Source organism: Tiliqua scincoides, chromosome 5, assembly GCF_035046505.1.
Source record: "Tiliqua scincoides isolate rTilSci1 chromosome 5, rTilSci1.hap2, whole genome shotgun sequence".
Classification (NCBI taxonomy): Eukaryota; Metazoa; Chordata; class Lepidosauria; order Squamata; family Scincidae; genus Tiliqua; species Tiliqua scincoides.
This window is the reverse complement of record NC_089825.1, coordinates 87,315,113-87,336,282: the sequence shown is the minus strand read 5'-3', so window position 1 is coordinate 87,336,282 and position 21,170 is coordinate 87,315,113. Positions and strand designations below refer to the sequence as shown.

Here is a 21,170-nt window from a genome sequence, read left to right as displayed (position 1 = left end):
CATGACCCACAGTTTGGGAACCACTGATATAGACATTTTGTGCATACTTCAGTATTTCATAGGAGGAGAAAAAATATCTGCAATACAGTGGGCCCTCTTTATACATGGATTGGGGACCCACAGATTTGATCCCCATGGGTCTCACAGAAGACCTCCCTTCCTGTGCCTCAGAATACCTGCCAGAGCACTTCTGGTTTTCTCAAAAACCACATGCAACCTCCCCCACGACTCAGAATGCTTGCCGGAGCCTTTTAGCAGGCACTTCCGGATTTCATTATCCATGGTTTTCAGCATTTGTGGCAGTTCTAGAACCCCTGTGGATGCTGGGCACCGCCCTGTATTTACAGTTGCAGGACTGCTTTCTGTCTCTCACCCTCAGGTACAGCAATGCAGCCCTGCAGGCACTTCATCAACTAAGAAAAAGATGTGTGGCAGTAGGTGTGAGGGAGAAATTAATGAGGGGCAGAGCATGTTGTGTCGCTGGGGAACAAACTCTAACATTTTATTCCTGGTCATTCCCATTTGATCAAGTTCAAAGAAAGGCGATTCCACCACAGGTAGCTGTCCTGCATCGTTTGTGGTGAAGACAGAGGCACAGAATTCATCCAGTATCGCTTCCATTTCCACTTTAATCTTCCCTTTTATTCTCTTGTCTTCTCATGGGTCAGGCACCTCCATGACAGGTTTTCTGCTTTTGATGCATGGAAAGAAGTGTTCATTGTTTGCCTTCATGTTTTTAGCCGTGTGTTCCTCAGACTCTTTTTCTGCAGCCCTGATTATTATCAGCTTACATTTCTTTTGGCAGAGTTTGTGTTCCTTTTTGTTCTCACTTGGACAAGGCTTCCATTTCCTGAAGGCAGGCCTGTTGCCTTTTATAGCTTCCATGACTCCACTTGTGAACCATGCTGGCATCCTTGTGGACTTGGCAGGGCCTTTCCTACTTGCTGATAACCATTCTAGTTGTGGTTCTGCTGTGGAGGTTTTAAAGAACCTTCATGCACTCTGAAGAGGTTTGGCCGTCTTGACTTTCCCTTTCAGCTTCCTTTGAACTAGTCCCCTTATTTTTTGGGGAAGTTCCATCTTTTGAAGTCAAAAGTGTCTGTGCTAGACTTCCTTGGAAACTTCCCAGCCTTTGGGAGGGGGAAAGAGCAGAGTAATCAGCAAAAACATCCCCCTCCTATGGTAAGGATATCCCACCACCCAGGCAAGTGGCTATCAATAAAACAGACACAAGAGCAGAGGCTAGTAAAGGTTTCAAAACAAACGCACTATTCGAAGATCACAGCTGCTTACATACATCTTCTGAAGTGATCAGAGGACTTGCTCCTTTAAAAGCAGAGAACCCTAGAGCTGTTCCCTTTGTGTGAAGATCTGGTTGAAGTTGGCGAGGCAGGCAGGGAACCCTGGCAGTGAACAACCTTCTTCTGTGGTGGTCTGAAGAACGTGAGGAGGAGGGTAGAAATGCAATAGTGTTAAGGACCACACTTCCCGCAAGAACCATAGAGGGGAGGTAAAGAAGTCTCTGGTGACTGGACATCACACTGCCATCAAAAGTCCTGCAGGTGGTGTGGCATCCAAATTCCGAACCAGTTACATATACAGGTGTCCCCCATATCCGTGGATATGGTTCTCCACACACACCCCATGTCCATTACCTTCATTTTTCTTTAGTAGTGGTTGAAGCACAGGTATTTCTTGCTTAACAGAGGAACATTCTTGCTTAACTGAAGAACACAACCTGCAGGCAACCAGCCTGAATGCTGCAGGAAGTGACTAAACCAAACTTTAACTGGAAGCTTCCTGTTAACATTCTACCTGTCTCTCTCTAGCATGCAGGCTGCCTGCCTTCATGTTGCATTCTTCATTTAAGCAAGTACGTTCCTCTGTTAAGAAATATCTATTCTTCAACAAGTACAAAAGAAAAACCAAAAATTAATGGGCATGGGGGTGCTCATATTTGTATAGGGTTCCTCCATATCCATGGGGGGCTGAAACAGAACCCCCACAGATACAAGGGGGATGCACCTGTACATTGAACTGGATAGCACCATAGTTACTGTTCCCTATTGGTTCAGTGCTTATATCTTGCACTAGCTCAGTGTTTTCTCAAACTGTGGGTCGGGACCCATTAGGTGGGTCATGAGCCCATTTTAGGTGGGTCCCTAGTCATTCCAATATTTTATTTTAAATATATTGGACTTGATGCTCCCATGTTATGTGACTGCATTTGGGGAAATGTGACAGACCTGTACTTTTAACAAGCTACTACGTATATTCTTTTAACAATGATAGTCAATGGGACTTACTCCTGGGTAAGTGTGGGTGGAATTACAGCCTAGGATAGTTAAAAATGTTCCTGCTTGATGATGTCACTTCTGGTCATGACATCACTTCCGGTGGGTCCTGAGAGATTCTCATTCTAAAAAGTGGGTCCCGGTGCTAAATGTGTGAGAACCACTGCACTAGCTCATAGGGTTAAGACACAATTTGAACCGGTTCTCAGCTCCTGAACTTCTTTTCAGTGTTATAAGTTCAGCCCTGGAGAACATGATGAAGGAGTGCACTTCTGGGCTATTGTCTCTTTTTCATCTATCATGTTCCCCCTCCCCCCTTTGTCTACTCTTCTTCCAAGATGCTCAGGGTAACACACCCCAAGCATTTTCATCATGTTATTATCACAACAACTCTGTAGAGGCCATGGTAGGGAAGCAGCAGCTAGTCTGCTTTCAAGAATTAGCTGATGTAGGATTTAAGTCTACCCCAAAGACACATATTGTGTTATTTGATATTCATGGACTCAGGCTGACCAGATCAAAAATGATTCTGCCATCCCTAAAGGAATGTTGCTTTAAAAAATGGCCTCTGACCACTCTTCCTACTATTAATATTCAGCAATTTTTTTTTTGGTCCCTCTTCTAGGGCCAGATCACCACATGTGGGAAGAATGAGATAAGAATATTGAAATGGCAGAACAGATGCTCTCACAGGGGTGTCAAACAGAAGGCCTGCACGCTGAATACAGCCTATGGAAGCTCTTTACCTGCCCCTTTTATAATTGGGCTCTCCCAGTGACACTTTTTCAGCAGTGTAGCTTCTGTGGAGGCCCTGGGGGCGAGAGGGAGATGCTGCTGAGGCGCTGGGATAGCCCAATTATCACATGGGCTGCCCTTTCAGCACTTTGCAAGAGGGTAATTTATTAGGGCCATTGAGGGATGTGAGCCCATTGGCAGCAGTGTGCCTTGTCCATTGTCAAAAAACAGATTGGTGTGCCTTGAGATGAAAAAGGTTGACAATCACTGGTTTAAAAGCTTCCCTACAAAAAAAGAGATTTGCTACAAAATGTACTTGTGCTAGGTTGCTCAGGCAACATCTCCACCAGTTTCCTGATGGTGCCTTAAGCCATTTCTAAAATCTAGGCTGTGGGTTAGGACTTATACTACGTCTGAACCCAGCACCAAAAACATGGGAGAATGAACAAACGAAAAGGCACACATGCTTTTCCTTCACTGCAACATGCCCCCACATACTCCAAGGAGTGAGTAGCAGAGCTTCTTGGATACTTGGCATAGATGTCAGGTAGACTAGCGCCCTAGAATTTCAATACAAGAGAAAAGCATCAATGGTTTCCATTCATGCTGGGTATCTTCAACAAATGAAATAAATTCTTATCTAAGCCCTGATTAGGGAAGGGAAATAAAATCCATATATGTCAAAGTCTCTTTCCTTCTACTGCCACAGGTGTAGATTGTCAAATACAGTACTATTATATAGTTGACCAAAGGGGGTGAGCCCCAAGGACTTGCATCACAAAAATCTGTTATGACGTTTTAAGGTGTCTCAAAGCACATTTCTGTAACAATTGATGAATTGAACTAGAGCCCATGGACCCTATATTGTGGTGTCAACTTTAAAATCAGCTAAAGCCCATTTTTGACAGGTGTATGAAGTATATGATAAAGATGGATATGTGTAGCAGGCTGCTTCAGTATCAGTTTCAAAATTATTTCAACCTATCCCAATATAAAAATCTACTTATTCCTGTTGAGATCCTCCATACATAGGTTCCAAGTCCAGAGTATAAGCAGAGCCCCTATTACCTCCCTTCTGCACATACAAATGCGTGATGGAACATTAGCAGGTCTGGGCATGCCTCCATATCCCCCAATCACTCTTTCCATGTCTTGTATTTCTTGCAGGATACTCCAGGCAGATGGTGCACCTATGGATCATGTGCCTGGTGTTTAGAAGTCTTGCATGGGTGGGGCAGATTAAAAAGCAAAAGCATCGAAGTAGCTTGGCACCACTAATCAAAGTCACGTGGCAATGTTGAATAAATCATTCTTGTTCACAAGACTTTAATTGCTAGAACACACACTTTTCCTCTTTTACATCAACCCATTTTTGAAAGGTGCACCTATGTTATTAGTTTATTTGAAAAAGTAATTTTAAAATAGGATTAGAAAGATGAATGTGCATACCCTGGGAAAGAAAAGCTAGATATCTACAAGGTGAAGGCAGGAGAGCTTAAGGGACACTCTTGCATCTGTAAGGCACAGGACAAGATCTCCTGAAGTCAACATGGGTACTCCATTCGGTCACGTCCAGCAGAAATGAATTCGGCATGCTTTCCAAGGGAATATAAGCAAGTCTCCTCAGGGAAGACTTATGTATATCATGCCATTCGTGTACTTGCTTAGAAATTGGTGCAGGCCCTTTTCTCAATGGCCACCTTCATGCTACAAAACAAGAACTGCCAGACACGGTAGAAAGGGCCTGCCTATGTAAACCGCCTTGAATAAAGTCTAAGGAGAAATCTGAGGACCTAGAAAGGCGGTATAGAAATACCTGTATTATTATTTCCTCATGCCACTAGAACACTATTAGGAAAACTGGATTTTCTCAATACCTTGATCAGGCAAGTTTTGGAAACATATTTGATGCCTGCCTTGAGCCAACAATACAAGCCAGTTGTGTTAGGCTTAAAGAGTTGTAATGCTGCAGGCTTGTCCTAGGCAACCTGCACTGCAAACCTACATTTCCTTACAGCAACTCTAATAGGAAAGGCAGCAGCACAGACTGTTAAATCAAGGAGGACTCTTCAAATTTGGATCCATGGTTGCATCAAAGCCACCTAATATTTTACTGCCTCTCTGCAAGCAGTTAAGAGGGTGTACATGTTTAAGCAGAACAGCTGGCCAGGACTCCAAGGCACAGAATATGTAGTAGAAGGAAACAATAGGGCATTCTGGCAGAATTCCTCTTGAACACATGCAGTGCTCCACCTCATATCTAGGATCAGGGAAACCTAAGCGTCTCCTACAAGGTTTGAGTTTAGTTCCAGTTTCTGTTTTAGAAATTGAATGGCGAGAAAAAAAATAGACACAGTTTTGGTTTCCACTACTAACTCAGTGTACTTTATTTGCGTGCAGCCTACAGCTGAACAGCCAACACTGGACAGAGTTCAGTAGCACTGAGGAATGATCAGATCTCCCCTTCACACACCCCTCTCCCCAATTCAGGAATGGCTTTCGTTTTGTGGGTGTCTTGCAAAGAAAACCCCACCCCAAAGAAAAAAGGCATTAAGAAAGGTGGACCCAGGTTTATAAAAAGCCAATCTTTCAGACTCACACAGGAGCTTCCTGCTCAGCCACCTGGTCTTTTTTTTTTTTTGTACACTGGTTCGTGAAGTCAGCACTTGGGGGCTGCAATTCTGAACCTGGCACTGAAAGGCACACATCAGATACCCTGTACAAGAAGCTAGCATGCTTGCTTCCCAATGAGGATGGGCAATCAAAAAGGGCTCCAGGACAAGCCTGGAAAAGGGAGGAGGCGGGGGAGGGATGAGAGGTTCCTTTTTTAAAAGCATGCTTCTTGTAAAGGTATTGGGGTCCGTCCCCCCCCCAAAAAAAGACAAGCTTGCAAAGCACCCATCTTTTAAAAGCCCCAAGCTTCAATCCCTACATAGTCAAGGAGCAGATGTGTCACAGCCTCTCCAGAATCCTAAATAGCTACAGAACTGCTGCCACTCCTCTCCCCATCCACTGCAAGAAGTTTAAAGGATTGTTTTAAAAAGTTATGCAATATTTGGGGTTTCACAGGCACACTACAGACCCTAGCACACAGCTGCCCATTCATCTGTTGTATTTTTTATTTTTTTGTAAAAAAAGTTGGATTCCCTGTTGATTGGAAAGACCAAGATAAAAAAAGTAGTACTGGGGGAATGTTTGACACCATTTTATTAATCTTCAACTGCAGTGGAAAAATATAACCTTTTACAAGTGCCATCCTGTGTAAGTTCAAGTCAGTATATATATTTATATAAATTTTTCCTTTTTGAAGTGCAGCAAGACTAATACCGTATCAGAATCAAATAAAGAGGACAAATAGGCCAAGCGGTTTCCAAATCGTATTTTTATCTTTTTTTTTTTTGCTTTGTCTGAACATTTGAATTTCAACCTCATTTTTGCAATCCAAAATATTTCCTGAAGTTGTTTTTATTCTTGCTTCTTTTTTAACTCTTTGGCACAGTTTTGTGTGTGGTTCAGGCTGCTTTGTTCACGCCAAGAGGGGCTTTTTCCCTTTGGGTTTTCTTTTGTTGCCAATTCTAGCATAGTTATGTTTTATTTTAAAGCCTCACATCCCATTTGGAGCAACTGGATCCTAATCTCTCTACTTACACGTGAGAGTTTGTGTTTTCTTTTCTGGAGACCCTCCCCACCTCCCCCCACCCCTACCCCTGGTTTCTACATTCACAGTTGAACAAAATTAAGGAAGGAAAGGCGCTTTTTAATGAAACAAGATCGTGAAAAAGTGTCACGACGGGAGCTCTGAACATCCCACCAGCAATTCCCTAAAGCAGCCCTATACAGAGCAACCTCTTACCCCCCCACCCCCCTTAAACTCTCTTATTCTTCTGCTGCTTCAAGTAGACTGAACTTGTTAGTTTATGAAATGCAACTGCTAACCTCTTCAGTATTTCTCTTTTTGGGAAAGATTAACTGCAATGACTTAGAAGTTGAGAATGTAGATACCGCCTCATTCACACACACTCACTCTGGAAAGAAAATCCTTCACCCTTCCCGTTTCTCTCGTGCATCAACAGCATTGTGCGGCCAAAAACGCCCCTCCCCACCCCCTGAAAAGGTGACACTAGGCAGGCTGGGGATCCCACCTCCTCTCTCTCCAGCAACGAAAGCCAGACCTTAAGATATGAGCACTCAAATTGAACCTGAAGCTAGCTCTCCTCTCTCCCCGACTAATTCATCTCCCCCTCCACTGGCCAAAAGACACAGAAGTTAGTCCTCGTCTCTGTCGGAAGAGACTGCACTGAAGTATGGAAATCAATCGTTTTTCCACTTCCTGGAGGCAAGCGATGACAAGGTTTTGTTGCGACGCAAGTCAGTGATTAGCTCCATTAACAGCGCTGCTGCCATTTGCCGTGGCCAGATTTTCACCATGGTGTGTTTTAAGCCTCTCACTCACTCATCCTCTCATTCCCAAACACTCAGCATCCGTGCACACTCCTCACTTCCGGGTTGGGTTTTTTTTCTCAATAGATTGGAGATTTTCCAGTGGGGGTCTCAGGTGTCATCCCAATGGTAACAGATCTAGGAGAGGAAAAAAAAATGGTGAGGGGTAGGGAGGCACACACAAAGGTAAGACAACATGCATGCAGATCTTTTAACAGATGCAAGAGCACTTAACTAAACAATGGTTTTCAAGTTTTACCCTTAGAAAAACATTTCCACATTCATTTGTCGGCCGAGGAACCCAGTCAATTGAAAAGGGCCCTGAAAGAATGTTCTAGAACAGGGGTCGGCAACCTTAAACACTCAGAGAGCCATTTGGACCCATTTTTCGGAGGAAAAAAAACCTCAGGAGCCACAAAACCCTTTTGACATCTAAAATGAAGATAACACAGCATATATAGTGTTGTTGTTTTTTTACCTTTATGCTCTTATAGGTCCCATTTTTATAATGTAGCCCCCTCTTGTAGCTTTTAGTTAGTTTTGTCATACATTCTTGTCCTGTGTTTTCAGATGCCTGGTCCTCTATGGTGTTTTGCCTGATTCCAAGGCCATTCTCTGCCTGGAGAATTATGCCCACTTTAAGCAAATTAGCTCCCCTTCATTCCCCCAACAAATGACCCTGGTTCTGCCCTGTAGTCCTGCTGGACCCCACCTCCAGGGTAGCTCGCCTGTTCCAACCTGCAGAGGTCCTCTCTCCTGCCAGCAGCCTCCCACCACTACAGCAGCCCCTTGGTCCTCAGCAGGTCTTGGGCACAGCAGCCACGCTTCAAACGCCAGTGTCTCCAGCAGTTAGTCACAAAGTCAGTCAAAGTATCCAGGACAGAGTCCAAAGTCAGTAAGCCAAGTCACCGTCCAAGATCAGATTCCAAAGTAAGTCAGTCAAATCAGTCAGAGTATCCAAGCCAAAGTCAATAAGCCCGGTCAGGTCAGGTCAGGTCTCCTCTCTCCAACCCACACCCCCTTCCTCAGGTGCCCCTTATATCCCTGAGGGCCCTATTGCCTTCAAGTGGCTGCAGCTGTGCAGCACACTCTGCTGGATGCCCAGGCCTTACCCTTAAAGGGGCCACTGCTGACACCACATCTACCTCCTCACCAGATCTTCCTCGATTACAATACATATGGCGGTTATGACATCTGCTTATCTTACATGGATACTAAAGAACTCCCCACACCTTCCAGAGGCACCCTGCTGGAAGGAAAAAAGGACACAGACTCCAAAGGTGGGGAAGAGAAGAAGGGGGGGCAGCCACAGGCCAGCTTCTGCCCTGCCTGCCTGCCCTCCCTCACTCAGGCTGCAACCCTCTCCACACTATCCTGGGAGTAAGCCCCATTGGCTACAATGGGACTTCTGAGTAGACAAGTTGGTTGGAGCTCTCAGGTTGCAGTCCTCTCCACACTTTCCTGGGAGGAAGCCTCACTGACTACTTGGGAGTAGACCTGCATAGGAGGGGGCTGAGGCTGCAGCCCTCCACACCCTCCTGGGAGGAAGCCTCACTGACTACAGCGGGGCTTACTTGTGAGTAGACCTGCACAGGAGGAGGCTGAGGTTACAGCCCTCCACACCTTCCTGGGAGTAGCCCAGGGACTAGATCTGGGCTTACTCTGGAACAGACCTGCTCGGGCTCCCACTCACCCGTCCTTGCACTTGGCCTTGAGCAGGCTCCAAGGCTGCCATCCCAGGCACCCTTTCCTGGGAGTAAGCTTCATCCACTGTAATGGGGCTTACTACTGAGTAGACACAGGATGTCTCTGCTGTGGAGGAAAAGCCTCTCCTTGCACTGAGTGGGGACCTGCTCAAGGAAAGGCGGGTTGCAAGGGCTCGCAATGGCTGAGGAGGAGGGCAGCTCAGGATTGGCTGGTGGTCAGCCAGTGAAGGGCCCTGAGCCATTCCAACAGAAAAAGCCAGGAGCCTGCTGGATGCTGATTGGCTGAGCCTGCTGGAGAGTTGGGGAAGGGAAAAACAGGGAGCTTAAGCCTGCAGAGCGGGCAAAATTGAAAAGGGAAACCAATGCGGGGCAGGTGGGGGTGAAGGGAGAGGAAGGCAGTGAGTTCAGGAGGTGAAGGGAAGCAGCCTGCCCTCCCAACACAGGTGCCACCTGTTAACCCCTTTGCCACTTTCACCGGCAGGAGCCGCAGCAGGCAGCTGAAAGAGCCACATGCGGCTCTAGAGCCGCAGGTTGCCGACCCCTGTTCTAGAACTTCAATGCAGTTTGTGCAAGGCACTGGCCAGATCTGCTGGGCTTAACTGTTGCCTCCCCACCCCATGGCTGTGCATCGCACTGGAAAGTCAGTATGGCAGGTAAGCCTTTCAAAAGCAGTGTATCTGTCATTTCTGAGTTAATGTATAGTGTATTCTGCAGGTTTTCCAGGAGGCTGAATTTTTTCCAGAAATATTGGGAAAATGGAAAAAAGAAAAAGGCTTAGAATGGGCTAACGATCAGGGCAAGAGCCATAGAATATTAGCATCAAGGCCACTGACTAAATACTTTAAATCAGTGGTTCTCAAGCTTTTAGTGTCAGGACCCACTTTTTAGAATGAGAATCTGTCAGGACCCACTGGAAGTGATGTCATGATCAGAAGTGACATCATCAAGCAGGAAAAATTTTTTAACAGTCCTAGGCTGCAATCCTACCCACACTTACCCAGGAGTGACTATCATTATTAAAAGCATGTACATAGTAGCCTGTTAAAAGTACAGATCTGTAACATTTCCCCGAATGCAGTCACATACCAGTCTAATATATTAAAAATAAAATACTGAGATGAGTGGGGACCCACCTGATATTGGCTCGCAACCCACCTTGTGGGTCCTGACCCACAGTTTAACCCACTGCTTTAAATGATCCTGAAACAAGCTACATAAGAGCAGCTCAGTCATTCTAAGAGAAATGGCAACCTCCTTACCAAGCTTGATTCTTCAGTTTTCTCAGCTCTTTAGTGGCCCAGGTAGCAAGCGTTTTTGTTTTGTTCGTCTTTGATCTCCTTCCTTCAGTTAGCAGTTCGTGTATCATGGCCCTAGTTTCTACCAACTTGAGGACATCTTTCCCAAATGCTGTGCACAAATCCCTGTGAGAAATAAGAAAACTGTTTTAATGGAAGCATACAAGCTTAGAAAGGTCCCTTGTCGCTTCCAACCTCCATGACTGACTACTGAAGTATAATCCAAATGACACTTTCTTCACAAGGCAGGAACAGGCTAAAATGTCCAGTCTGAACTGGGATTGAAACCCCGCCTCTTCACAGGTCTTGGGACCTGCACTGTTCAGTACCCCTTTCCTCTCAGAATAAGTAATGATAACCCAGTACTGTTGTGAAAAGGTTCCTGTCTGCTGCCCTTCATCTGGAATATGGTTTGGGGCATCTGTTTAGAGAAGGTTTTGTTCCTATTCTAGTATGAGTCTCCTCAAGTGTAGCTATGAAGTAGAACACTAGCATAGCACAGTATGACCCCTCCCACCAAGGTGGCACTTGCATTTACCCTATCAGCCCAGCTGCACAAGCTACGACCCCATCAGTATGATCTTCATCTGAAGCAATATGGTCAATGAAAGACAAGATGAATTCTACTCTGGGCTGCACCAGCATCACATCCGCTGGGAAAAAAAAAAGCATTGTTTAGTTTATCAGCCACTTAACAGTTACCAATATTAATATAAAACACTGTAGTTAAACATTCCTTTTAGCATTCTCTCCTGTGATTGGCAGCCTGATCAGGTCTGGAAAGCCTCTTCCCACCACAGCCCTCTCACCAAACTTTTTTTTCTCATAGCTGCCTGCTATCGACTTAAAAAAAGCATTTCATAAAACCACAATGTATGCATTGTAGTAACACCCATGGCAATCACTATGTTGCTTAATTTGCAGAACCTTAATTTGCAAGGAGGGAGGGAGGGACTGACCTGAAGTCACACACACAAGCATATTCAACATCCTAATCTCCAGAACAATATACACAATATGCTAGATCCCCATGTTACAAGTGTCCACATTAGCACAGTTGTATAAAGCACATCCTTTGGTAGTGCTTTTATACTGGCACAATAGTGCTGAGCTCATAAAAACTGCAAGTTTCAACTTAAGTACAGACCCCTTGAATTTAACCTGTACTCAAGCAGGGGACCTTATACAACAGTAACACACTCTGAGCCTCTGAGGCAAAGCAAACTGAAAAGGACCTAGAGATGCATCACAAATGTCTCTCTGGCCTTGTGATGTATCACCTACTAAAAATGAGGTAACTTAAAGGCCAAAGTGGAGGGTCTTCACCCCCCCCCAACCAAAACCCTCTTCCCAAGGGCATCCCACCAAGTCAGAAGGAATTAAAAGCCATACTTCAGAAGCAGTCACTCCTGGAACCTTAAGGGCATACTCACGATGGACATTCTCTTGATCTCCTTTCAGTCCTTGGATGATGCCTGTATATGCTTCCAAACAGCCCTCTCGTAATTCATTTAGGTAGTCTACCATGTCATAGTCAGACTAAGGAAAACAGGCAGAAAGTTACATTCAATGGAAGCTCCTATGAAGTCATTTGGGATGGCTATCACAACAGAACAACAGGCGGCTACTGGTCTTACCTTATCAACCTGGGCTTGAGAAGCTTGCTGTAGGGTATTCAGTACAACCTCTAAGTATTTCTTAAATTCCCCTCCAATTGCAAGAGCTATATCTCCAAACACTGAGAGAATCTGGGGCTTTACAGACCGATGCACATTTTCATTCTGTAGAGTCAAAAGTGCACGTGCTTTATTCTTGAGCATGTACATTATAAACACACACGTTGCATTTATATTTTGTTGTTTCTCCAAGAAGTTCAGGGATTGTCCCATTTATCCTAACTTTGTAAGGCAATAGACTAGAAGAAATGACTGGCCCAAGGGGAGTTTCATGACAGAGTAGAGATTTGAACCCAGCCTGTGCCCCACACACTATAGTATTCACATTGGAAGTTAGTTTTGCCATTCACCCAAGGACTAGTTGGTTCGTGTCACCTAGTGCTTAACATTCAGGCAAACTTTTTTGTGGGTTGGATTAATAGGTTTTTTTAATTCAGGCTGCATGTGCCATGTGTATGTATCTCCCTTCAGGTATTTATCCAGTAAGTGCAGAAAGGAAAGGCTTGGCTACTGCTCATGGTGATGACAGAAACGTTGTCCTTGCACCTTGCCATTTGCCCTCTCAATTTCAGCAGCAGCGATCTCCCCTTGACTAAAACCCATCGATAGATAGTAAGTTTCAGACAGCCATGTCACCTGACCCATCATACAAACTATTAGTCTGTTTCTAAAAAAGCTACTGTGAGGGGAAAGAAACACCATATAACTGTTGAAAACCCCAGCATACCTTTAAGAAATCATGCTATTTATAGTTGTTACTTCCACTTTGAATATATACTGTACAATAGCAGAGTTTTGGTAAATACTTCAGGATTTTAAAAACCTAATGACATGCAGAGTCCTCTCATTCTGTCAGCTGCCTAGCACAAAGCACAAAACTATCAAGAAGCACTCACCCCCAAGTTTTCCAAGAGTAGCTGCATAACTTCATCACAGAAAGGCAGAATGTTGGACTGCAGAGCCCGGCACAAGTCACCCACTAGGCCCACTGCTGCCAGGCACACCTGTGAAAAGGAATGCAAATCACTTATACACCCACCCAATCAGCAAGCCACTTTTCATGTCCTCCCCCCAGACTCCTCTTCTGCCAGTAAAACCAGTAGCTGCGAGATATTGATTCTGAGGACCTCAAAGCAGAGCTTTATGAAGTCTGTGATACCACCTACATACCCCTTTTATAGTTTCAGGATTTGTTGACATGTTTTGGGATCAGTGCTTAATACGTAAGATCTCAGCTTACTGCAGAGTTCAATCAGTTACACATTCAACAATCATCTCTGCTTCTTCCATTTCGTCCAAGGTAAATTTTCTCCATTAACCTCTCAAGGGTCTAAACACTATCCTGGATAGTATGATCAAGACACCGTCCCAGCTACAGTTGCACGACAGATCCATCCCAAATTCCTACATCTATACAATCCAGATGACAACACTGAAGTGAATGGCAGATTGAGACTGAACTTTAGAGCAGAGAGATTATACTCCAAAGCCATGAATCAAGAAAGAGCCTTACCTGGTATTCAGCATAGTTCTTTAGTCCAATGCTCAGGAAAGGTTTGAAAGCATCCATGTACTTGAGAAACTCTCCTCCTAACACTACAAAAGAAGGGGGGAGCATGGAGATGAAATATTAAACATCTAAGATTAAAGATCTCCAAGTCCACAGCCTACATGTGGAAGAAAATCTATCACGCCTGTTAAGTGCACAAATTGCTATATTTTGTTGTCAGATTTTACAGATAACACAGGCCAACACACATTTTGCTTCCTTAAACGTTACACCAATTCCCGGGTATATTTGGGGTGCATATTCCAAAAATGGCATCCATTTTGCCCTATCTAGTTTTGGAGACACGACATAGCTTCTTTAGTGAATGGTTCAAGCAGCTTCCTCATGAGGAAGAGGCTCATTCACCATTCAATAAAGAGGCTATGCTGTGTCTCCAAAACTAGACATGACAGGGCAAAACGGATACCATTTTTGGAATATGCACCCCAAATTCATATCAAACCACCATAAAGTTTGGGAAAAACCTTTGACCCTCAATTATGTAGGCCTGTGTAATTGAGACAATGCAAAGAAGCACTTTAGAACACCTTGAACATAGCTACTTGATGATCTATCACTTGAGCAACTATGATGCTTTCATCAAGTTCAGCATAAGTCTCACAAATTTTCAATAAAAACTGAAATCTGCAATTGAAGAGCACCTAGATGAATACAGTGGGCACCTTTAGGTAAGAAATGTTGCACCCATTGTTACTTGTATGGCACACCTAATTTTATAAAGTGTGTTACTAAACTAAAAAGAACCATTAGGTCAGTACTCAACAGCTCCAGGAATTGGTGGTGGGGAGAATCTCTGCACAACTGCACCAGTCTAACAGATAAGGCAGAAGGAATAATGTCTATATCAAGCCACTGAGATCAGAGCCCAGGTGTTCTATATCTGGAAGGCAGCTCAGTAGTCACCAAACCACACATGACCAACTAGTCAAAGTGTTTCTAATTTGTGCGCTGCTAGTTTTATTCACACTCTGTCAACAGCCAACTGAACAATCTGTGTCACCAGCCATAGCAACAATATTCTAAATAAAACATACTTCCAACACACATGCCACACAAATAGACCATTGAGTGTTGCAGCCTAAACTTCAGAATTAATCATTCTTACTCACAACTGCATAATTAATAAGACCTTCAGAAACCAGAAAGGAGGGAGAAGAGAGACTTCAGCGCAAACCATCATTCACAATGATTAGCAAATTAGCAGTGGAAAACCACCAAGTACGTGGAAAGGAGCATTGCAGATATAGACCTCTCCTGAATAAATTCTGTATTCATAACTAAGTTGCCCTTACAGCAGGTGAACGTTTAACCATTTCCGAGTGCAGTTTCTCATTTGCTCCCCTCCAGTGTTTTCATTTCAGCAGGGTTCAAAATGAACACACATGCTCTTGGTTCATGGAAGTTGGACAATGGAAGGGAGAAAACTGGGAGCAGTCAAGCAACCTTCCTTTCTCCCATTACACAGCTTCTCTGCTTGAAACTCATGTCTCCCAAACTGTCTTCTCCAAACACACAAAAAAGTCCCTCCACACATGGGGGGGGGGGGGTCTGGGTTTTCACACATCTGTGTGCCATGCATATGTGTCCTAAGAGACTAGATTGCTTCCAATGCTCTTGGCAACAACTGCTTAAGGTTGAGGCACAAGTCAACTGAGTTGATAAATACTGTCAAATATTCCATGAAGCTATACAGGTGACAGCCTCTCATGGCATCATCCGACAGTACTTTACCATCCCCATCACCTCCAGCCTTGCCAAGAGTCATGTTCCACGTATACACGTTTCATTTAAAAGCATGTACCCCTTGACAGATGCTACATCCAGACACACATTTAAAGGAATTTTCATGCTTGCTACGCGTGTTTAATGTCATTTAAACAGGAACTTTTAGAGACTTGCATTTTTTGGACAAATGCCAGAAGCTATCATTCAATTTATTATTCATGCATATTTATATGTGCCTATAACACTGAAAAATTCCTACTGTTGAGAATTTAAATTGTCTCATTAATAGGTAATTGTAACCAATTTAGGCCTATTATAAAAGCAATTCTAATAAACCAATGTTTTACATTCTTAAGCTTTGACAATCTCTAACCAGTTTACACCAAAAGAGTTCAATAAGTGGACATTTAGCTACATTCTGTAATCAATGGATAGCACTATCAGCATGAAGCAATGGGTTATCACAGAATAACTTGCTTTACATGTCCACAGGTTTACAGATGCCAATCCTATTTTTGTTTCGTTGCAATTTCTTGCACAGTGTTGTTGGCTGTGTTACAAGATAGGACTTTTATAGTCACACATACAAGTTATGCTTTGCTGACCCAAGCAACAACTAGACCAATTAAAACACCCATGTATAAATTTCCTGGTGTAACCAGGAAGGGTTCTCTCCATGACTATAGCTTACACATCCGCTACCTTTACACTTTTCATCCCAAACAGCCAGAGTACAGCAGAAATTAAGAGCAATTTTGTGTCAGAATTAAGAGGACTTTAGGAAGGGGACATAGAATATATCCAGACCACATCAAGCATGCGTACTATTGAAAAAACCACCCCCTCCAAGGCTCATGAGAGCACTAACCTTCTACCAGGGTGCTGACAGCCATGAGAGCATCTTCTTGAAGACCCCCTGATCCCGCTGTGCTTTGGAACATCCTCAGGAGAGATGCCATAACCACATCAGAGATCTGCAAAGCATCTTGATGCTGCACTTTACGGAGGACATTCTGAGTTTGGAGAGGGCAAAGTTAGATGGAGACTTTCCTCTTGGACCACTATCCCCCACATATTTTAATCAGTTGTCCTCCCACCCAACATATACAACCCCATAGCTGAGAGACATCTACAAGGATTCTCTAAACTGGGCTTTCAGAGCCTTCATTTATGTTTCCTGCATTTGCTAAAACTGTTAAGGCATTAGCCCAGGCCAGAACTACTCAGCTTCAAAAACAGAATCTCCAAAGAATTCAGATTCTAGTATAAGGATTCAGTTGCAGGAGACATAGGTAGCAGGAGACAGCAGGAACTGTCCATTAGGACATGGGGTTTTACTACAGTAATTTCCAGATGCCCTCTAGCACCCTACTCCTTCCTAGCCATCCCTTGGGAGTATATTCTTACAAACAAGGTATTTTGCAAGGCACCCTCACCAGGTTCATCTGCTTTCCAAAATGTACGTAGTCCCCAAATGCACTTTTGCAAAGAAAATCCACTATTGTAGGAGAAACCATGACTCCAGGAAAAGTCTCTGGACCAGCAACATGTCAGAGTGACTATACTATACAAATATAGTTGGATCTTGGTATCTGCGGGGGGGGGGGATTCATTCCTAGACCCCCTGCAGATACCACAAGCCATGGATAGTGAAGTCTGCAGGTCGCTGTGTGTCCTGGGTGTGATCAGAAGAGCCTTCTCGTCATGTCCGGGAGCCACCCCAGAAGCCACCCTTGGGTAGCCACCCCAGACACCAAAAAGACTCCAAAAGGCACTTGTGGTTTTCAGTCAAAACTGGAAGTGCCTTTTGGAGGCATTCCAGAGGCCTTCTGAGGTCAAAGGAGGCAGAGTAAGGCCTCCCTGCACCTCAAAAGGATTCCCTCTTGGATGTGACTAGAAGACTTTTCTGGCCACATCCAGTAGGTACAAGGAAGGGCCTCTTGACTTGTATTGGGTGAAATCAGCGGGTTTCAGATCTGCGGATAAGGAGGTCTGACCTGTACTATGTGTTCCTGAACTCTGCACACTGTCAAAGGATAAACACTTCTGTAGTACTTGGAATCCATTTCAAGACAGGTTTGTTTACTCAAACAGGACAGAATGGCTTGCTGAAGGCTCTCTTATCAATCTGAGGATGAACTGAGATTTGAACCAGGCAACCCTCATTTCATTAGACATTTGACTCTGCTGTATGCTCTAAAAAATCTTTAATGCATAAGTTAATCTGTGGAACTCCTTGCCACAGTTGTTGCGATGGCACCCATTTTTAAAAGACTGGACAGATTTATGGAGAAAAGTTCAACACAGGTTACAAGTCATGATGACTGAATGCAACACCTGGATTTTAGAGGTAGCCTATCTGAATGCCAAATGCAAGGAAGTAATAACATGATACAAGTATCTTGTTGTCTTGGGTGCTTCCTGAGGCATTTGGTGGCCACTGTGAGATACAGAAAGCTGGTCTAGATGGGCCCTTGGACTAATCCAGCAAGGCTCTTCTTGTGATCTTATGCAGCATCCCTTTTGTAAGTTCAAAGAAAAAAGATCCCATGGTAGAACCAAGAGGCATTTCCTGGCATCTCTTGTGAAAAAGCCCAGCTGTATTCTGCTTTGCTTTGAACACTATTAGTTTTACTGTTAAGTGTTTTCTCTATACCCTCTGTGCAAACAAGTGAAAAAGACTTTACCTGTAAAGTGGCACATAGCAAAGACTGAAGATCATTGAACTGAATTCTGTCAGATGTGCTCTGGATATGGGACTGGGGAGGAGAAGATATTTTTAGCACTTAAAAAGCAATTCCAAGTACTTGACACTTAATCCTGACTGTGCCTAAGGTCATGATTAGGAATTACATCGATAGCATTACCAGAATAAACTCTGATCTCATTTACTATTGTACGTGTGACTGAACGTACAAGTTTACATAATCATCTTTCAAAAAAATGAAACTTATGGTTAGAGAGGCTGCTAAACATAAAATCAGAGGCACATTTATGATTGTACCATGGCTAAATGTATGCATTTGAAATTTAACATAAAGGGATTGTGTTGCAGAAGGCAAAACATCTTAACCTCAATCTCAGGCATTTCCAGACATACCCAATCTTTCAAGATAATTTTGCAGAGAGATATAGAAAGCATGCAAAAAGCCACAAAGAATTACTGGTGCCCCAAACTATACTGCCATACTAGGCACTACACACTTGTTGGGACACCCAGTGCTTTCACACAAGTATGTTTTTGCCTTCCAACCAACCTCCATCTGCAGCACTTGTTGCAGCCGTTCCATAATGACTAAAGTTGTCTTCTGGACAGCAGGGTAACAGTCCTTGGCGCTGTTTTTCACAATCTCCATCAAAGCTTCGTATGCTGAACTCCTCAGGTTATTCTGGTGTCCATCAGGTCTGAAGCAGAAAAGGAGGTTTGAGAGAGATCTCAGGAAAGTTAAACGCCAGCTACAGCGTAACTCTTCTATTTTGTTTGCCGCTCTTGTCAGTTGATATCCAAAATGCATTTGCTCTCCAAATTACAACGCTTTAAGACAATACAAAAAACTTAACATCCTTATCACTCTGGCTAGAAGAAACAGTCAGAGAGAGCATCCTCCCCCTCACTATTGCAACCAGCTGTTGAAGCAGTTTTTCCCTTCTAGTTCTTTCTGGAGGGAGGGAGAATGGGTTTCCTGTAACTGCCCATGCTCTGTCAAATGACTTGTTGCTCCCTCACAATGGTGGTGTTCTTGGGAGGAGTTGCAACCTGCCAATGGCCCGTTCTTCTGGCAAGTGGCACAGGCCAAAGAGAGAGAGAGAGTTCCTTCTTTAGTTTCATTTTTTAAAAGTTGAGGCATGTTCATGTTTTCAGTCAGAAAGTTATGCTAGGTCCATACAGTGCAAATGAAGCAACTGGATATGCAGAAATCCAGAGAGCCATTGAAAGACACCACCACATTTTTGGAAGTAAGCCGAATACAGCACTACACATACAGCAAGGCGGTCACTCTTCAGAAGTTACCAACAAGCACAGACCCCAGGTCTAGTTCTTAGGCTGAGCCAGGACACCTTTCTCCTCAGCCTGAGGAATATATCTGGCTATGATCAGAATTCACTATTTGACCTGAAGTGTTTTATTGGTGTTCCCATTATCCCACAACACTTGTTAAGTTTCTACTTGAGCACAGAGGCCAAGTTACTGAATGGGATTCCAGCACTTGACAACTTAAATTGCCACAATGACAACCTGGTCTTTCAGACTATAACATTCAATTCCAGAACTGAAGAAAAAAAAAAAAAAAGAATCTAGATCAAAAAAAATACCTAAATGGGAATAAACACAAAACAATGAAGATAAAGTTGAACAAGTTTTTGACCAGCAATGAACTATAGAAGTTGGGGAATGGGTGCAGACTTTTCTAAACCCAGGAATGTAATGTAATTCAAGGTCAGCAGGACGGCAGAAAGTTCTGCAATAGATTATCCAGCTGGAAATACTCTTGCTACTGTTGGTGCCTATGGACTTGGGAGTCATCAGCAAAACTGTTATGGAATGAAAGATAGTCACAGTTACAATTGATCAGTTCATGTAAAGGGTCCCCTGTCCCTCTAAGGGGCAGGGCAGAAACATGATCCCCAGGATCACATCACTAATGGGGGTGAAAGGGTGGTGCTTTTTCTTACAAGTGGCTGCAGGAGGTGCGGGGAGCCCGGCACAGCCCTCTGCAGGGCTCACCAATGCTGAAAAAAGCTGAAAAAGTGTGCACAAAGCGCTTCCTAGTTGCAAACACAGAGGAAGTGCTTTGCGCCTGCTTTTTTAACATTCTAAGCATCAAGGAGCCCTATGGAGGGCTGCGCGGGGCTCCCTGCACCTCCTGCAGTCACCTGTAAGTAAAAGAACCCCTCTTAGCAACATGATCCTGGGGATCACATTGCTGCCCTCACTCCGTCCCCCACAAGGACTTATCCCAGGAGTAAAACTCCTGGGAAGTTTGAGAACAACTGCCCTAGGGATCTCCTAGTCCAGGGTAGAAGTGGCTGCATTGCTGAAAAAAGTTATTTGGCACAAATCCCTCCTAAAAAACCAGGAGTAGGTAAAAAGTCTGAAATTTAACTTCTGAGTTCATTGTTCAAACTTATTTTCCCATTGGGTCATGAAGACTGTTCCAATCAGGGTAGTCCTTACTGCAAAGTGTTTAAACACATATATATAGCCTTCCTGCCAATACTATCAAGATGATTTACAAAGGAAAATAGCATACAACCTAATAGACAGGACTGAAAAGAAAAATGTGCTTGGGCAGAGAAGGCAATAAGCAAATCCAGGTGCCATTTCTTATGTCATGTTACATAAACATGGCCCTTGGCCTGACGGCCAGGTGGAAGTCAGCCAGGGAGACTGGCCTGAGATGGAGTCAAATAGCAGTTGGTGCCAGCTGAACCAATACAGTGGACCTTGCTTTATCAACTCTCCCTCACAATCAGTTGTGGTTCAAATGCTTCTGCATGAAGACTACAATGAGATGGGGCCCAGTTTCTTCAAGACAGTAAGGGCTCTCCAAACTAAGGCCCAGGGGCCACATCTGGCCTATCCCAAGATTTACCTGGCCAGCAGTAATTTTATCAGGTCAGTTTTTTTGTCAAAGCATCTGCTAATGTTTGACATTTTTACTTGTTATATATAATTTCTCAATTTAAACATGTTCCTTTGTAATTGTTTCTTAGTAATTGTCACATTT

General features: G+C 43.8%; 1 protein-coding gene across 1 annotated transcript in view; it reads right to left on the bottom strand.

Annotated features, from left to right (window-relative positions):
* Positions 1 to 6,218: 6,218 nt before the first annotated feature.
* Positions 6,219 to 21,170, bottom strand: part of KPNB1 (karyopherin subunit beta 1) — a 39,699-nt gene continuing 24,747 nt past the window's right edge. The window contains exons 13-22 of the mRNA XM_066628549.1: positions 18,699 to 18,846; positions 18,129 to 18,200; positions 16,310 to 16,454; positions 13,660 to 13,742; positions 13,043 to 13,150; positions 12,108 to 12,251; positions 11,904 to 12,009; positions 11,009 to 11,123; positions 10,435 to 10,596; positions 6,219 to 7,607 (exon numbers count right to left, since the gene is read on the bottom strand). Of these exons, the coding sequence (XP_066484646.1) occupies position 7,607; positions 10,435 to 10,596; positions 11,009 to 11,123; positions 11,904 to 12,009; positions 12,108 to 12,251; positions 13,043 to 13,150; positions 13,660 to 13,742; positions 16,310 to 16,454; positions 18,129 to 18,200; positions 18,699 to 18,846 (1,084 nt within the window). The 3' untranslated portion in view covers positions 6,219 to 7,606. The remainder of the gene's footprint in view (positions 7,608 to 10,434; positions 10,597 to 11,008; positions 11,124 to 11,903; positions 12,010 to 12,107; positions 12,252 to 13,042; positions 13,151 to 13,659; positions 13,743 to 16,309; positions 16,455 to 18,128; positions 18,201 to 18,698; positions 18,847 to 21,170) is intronic.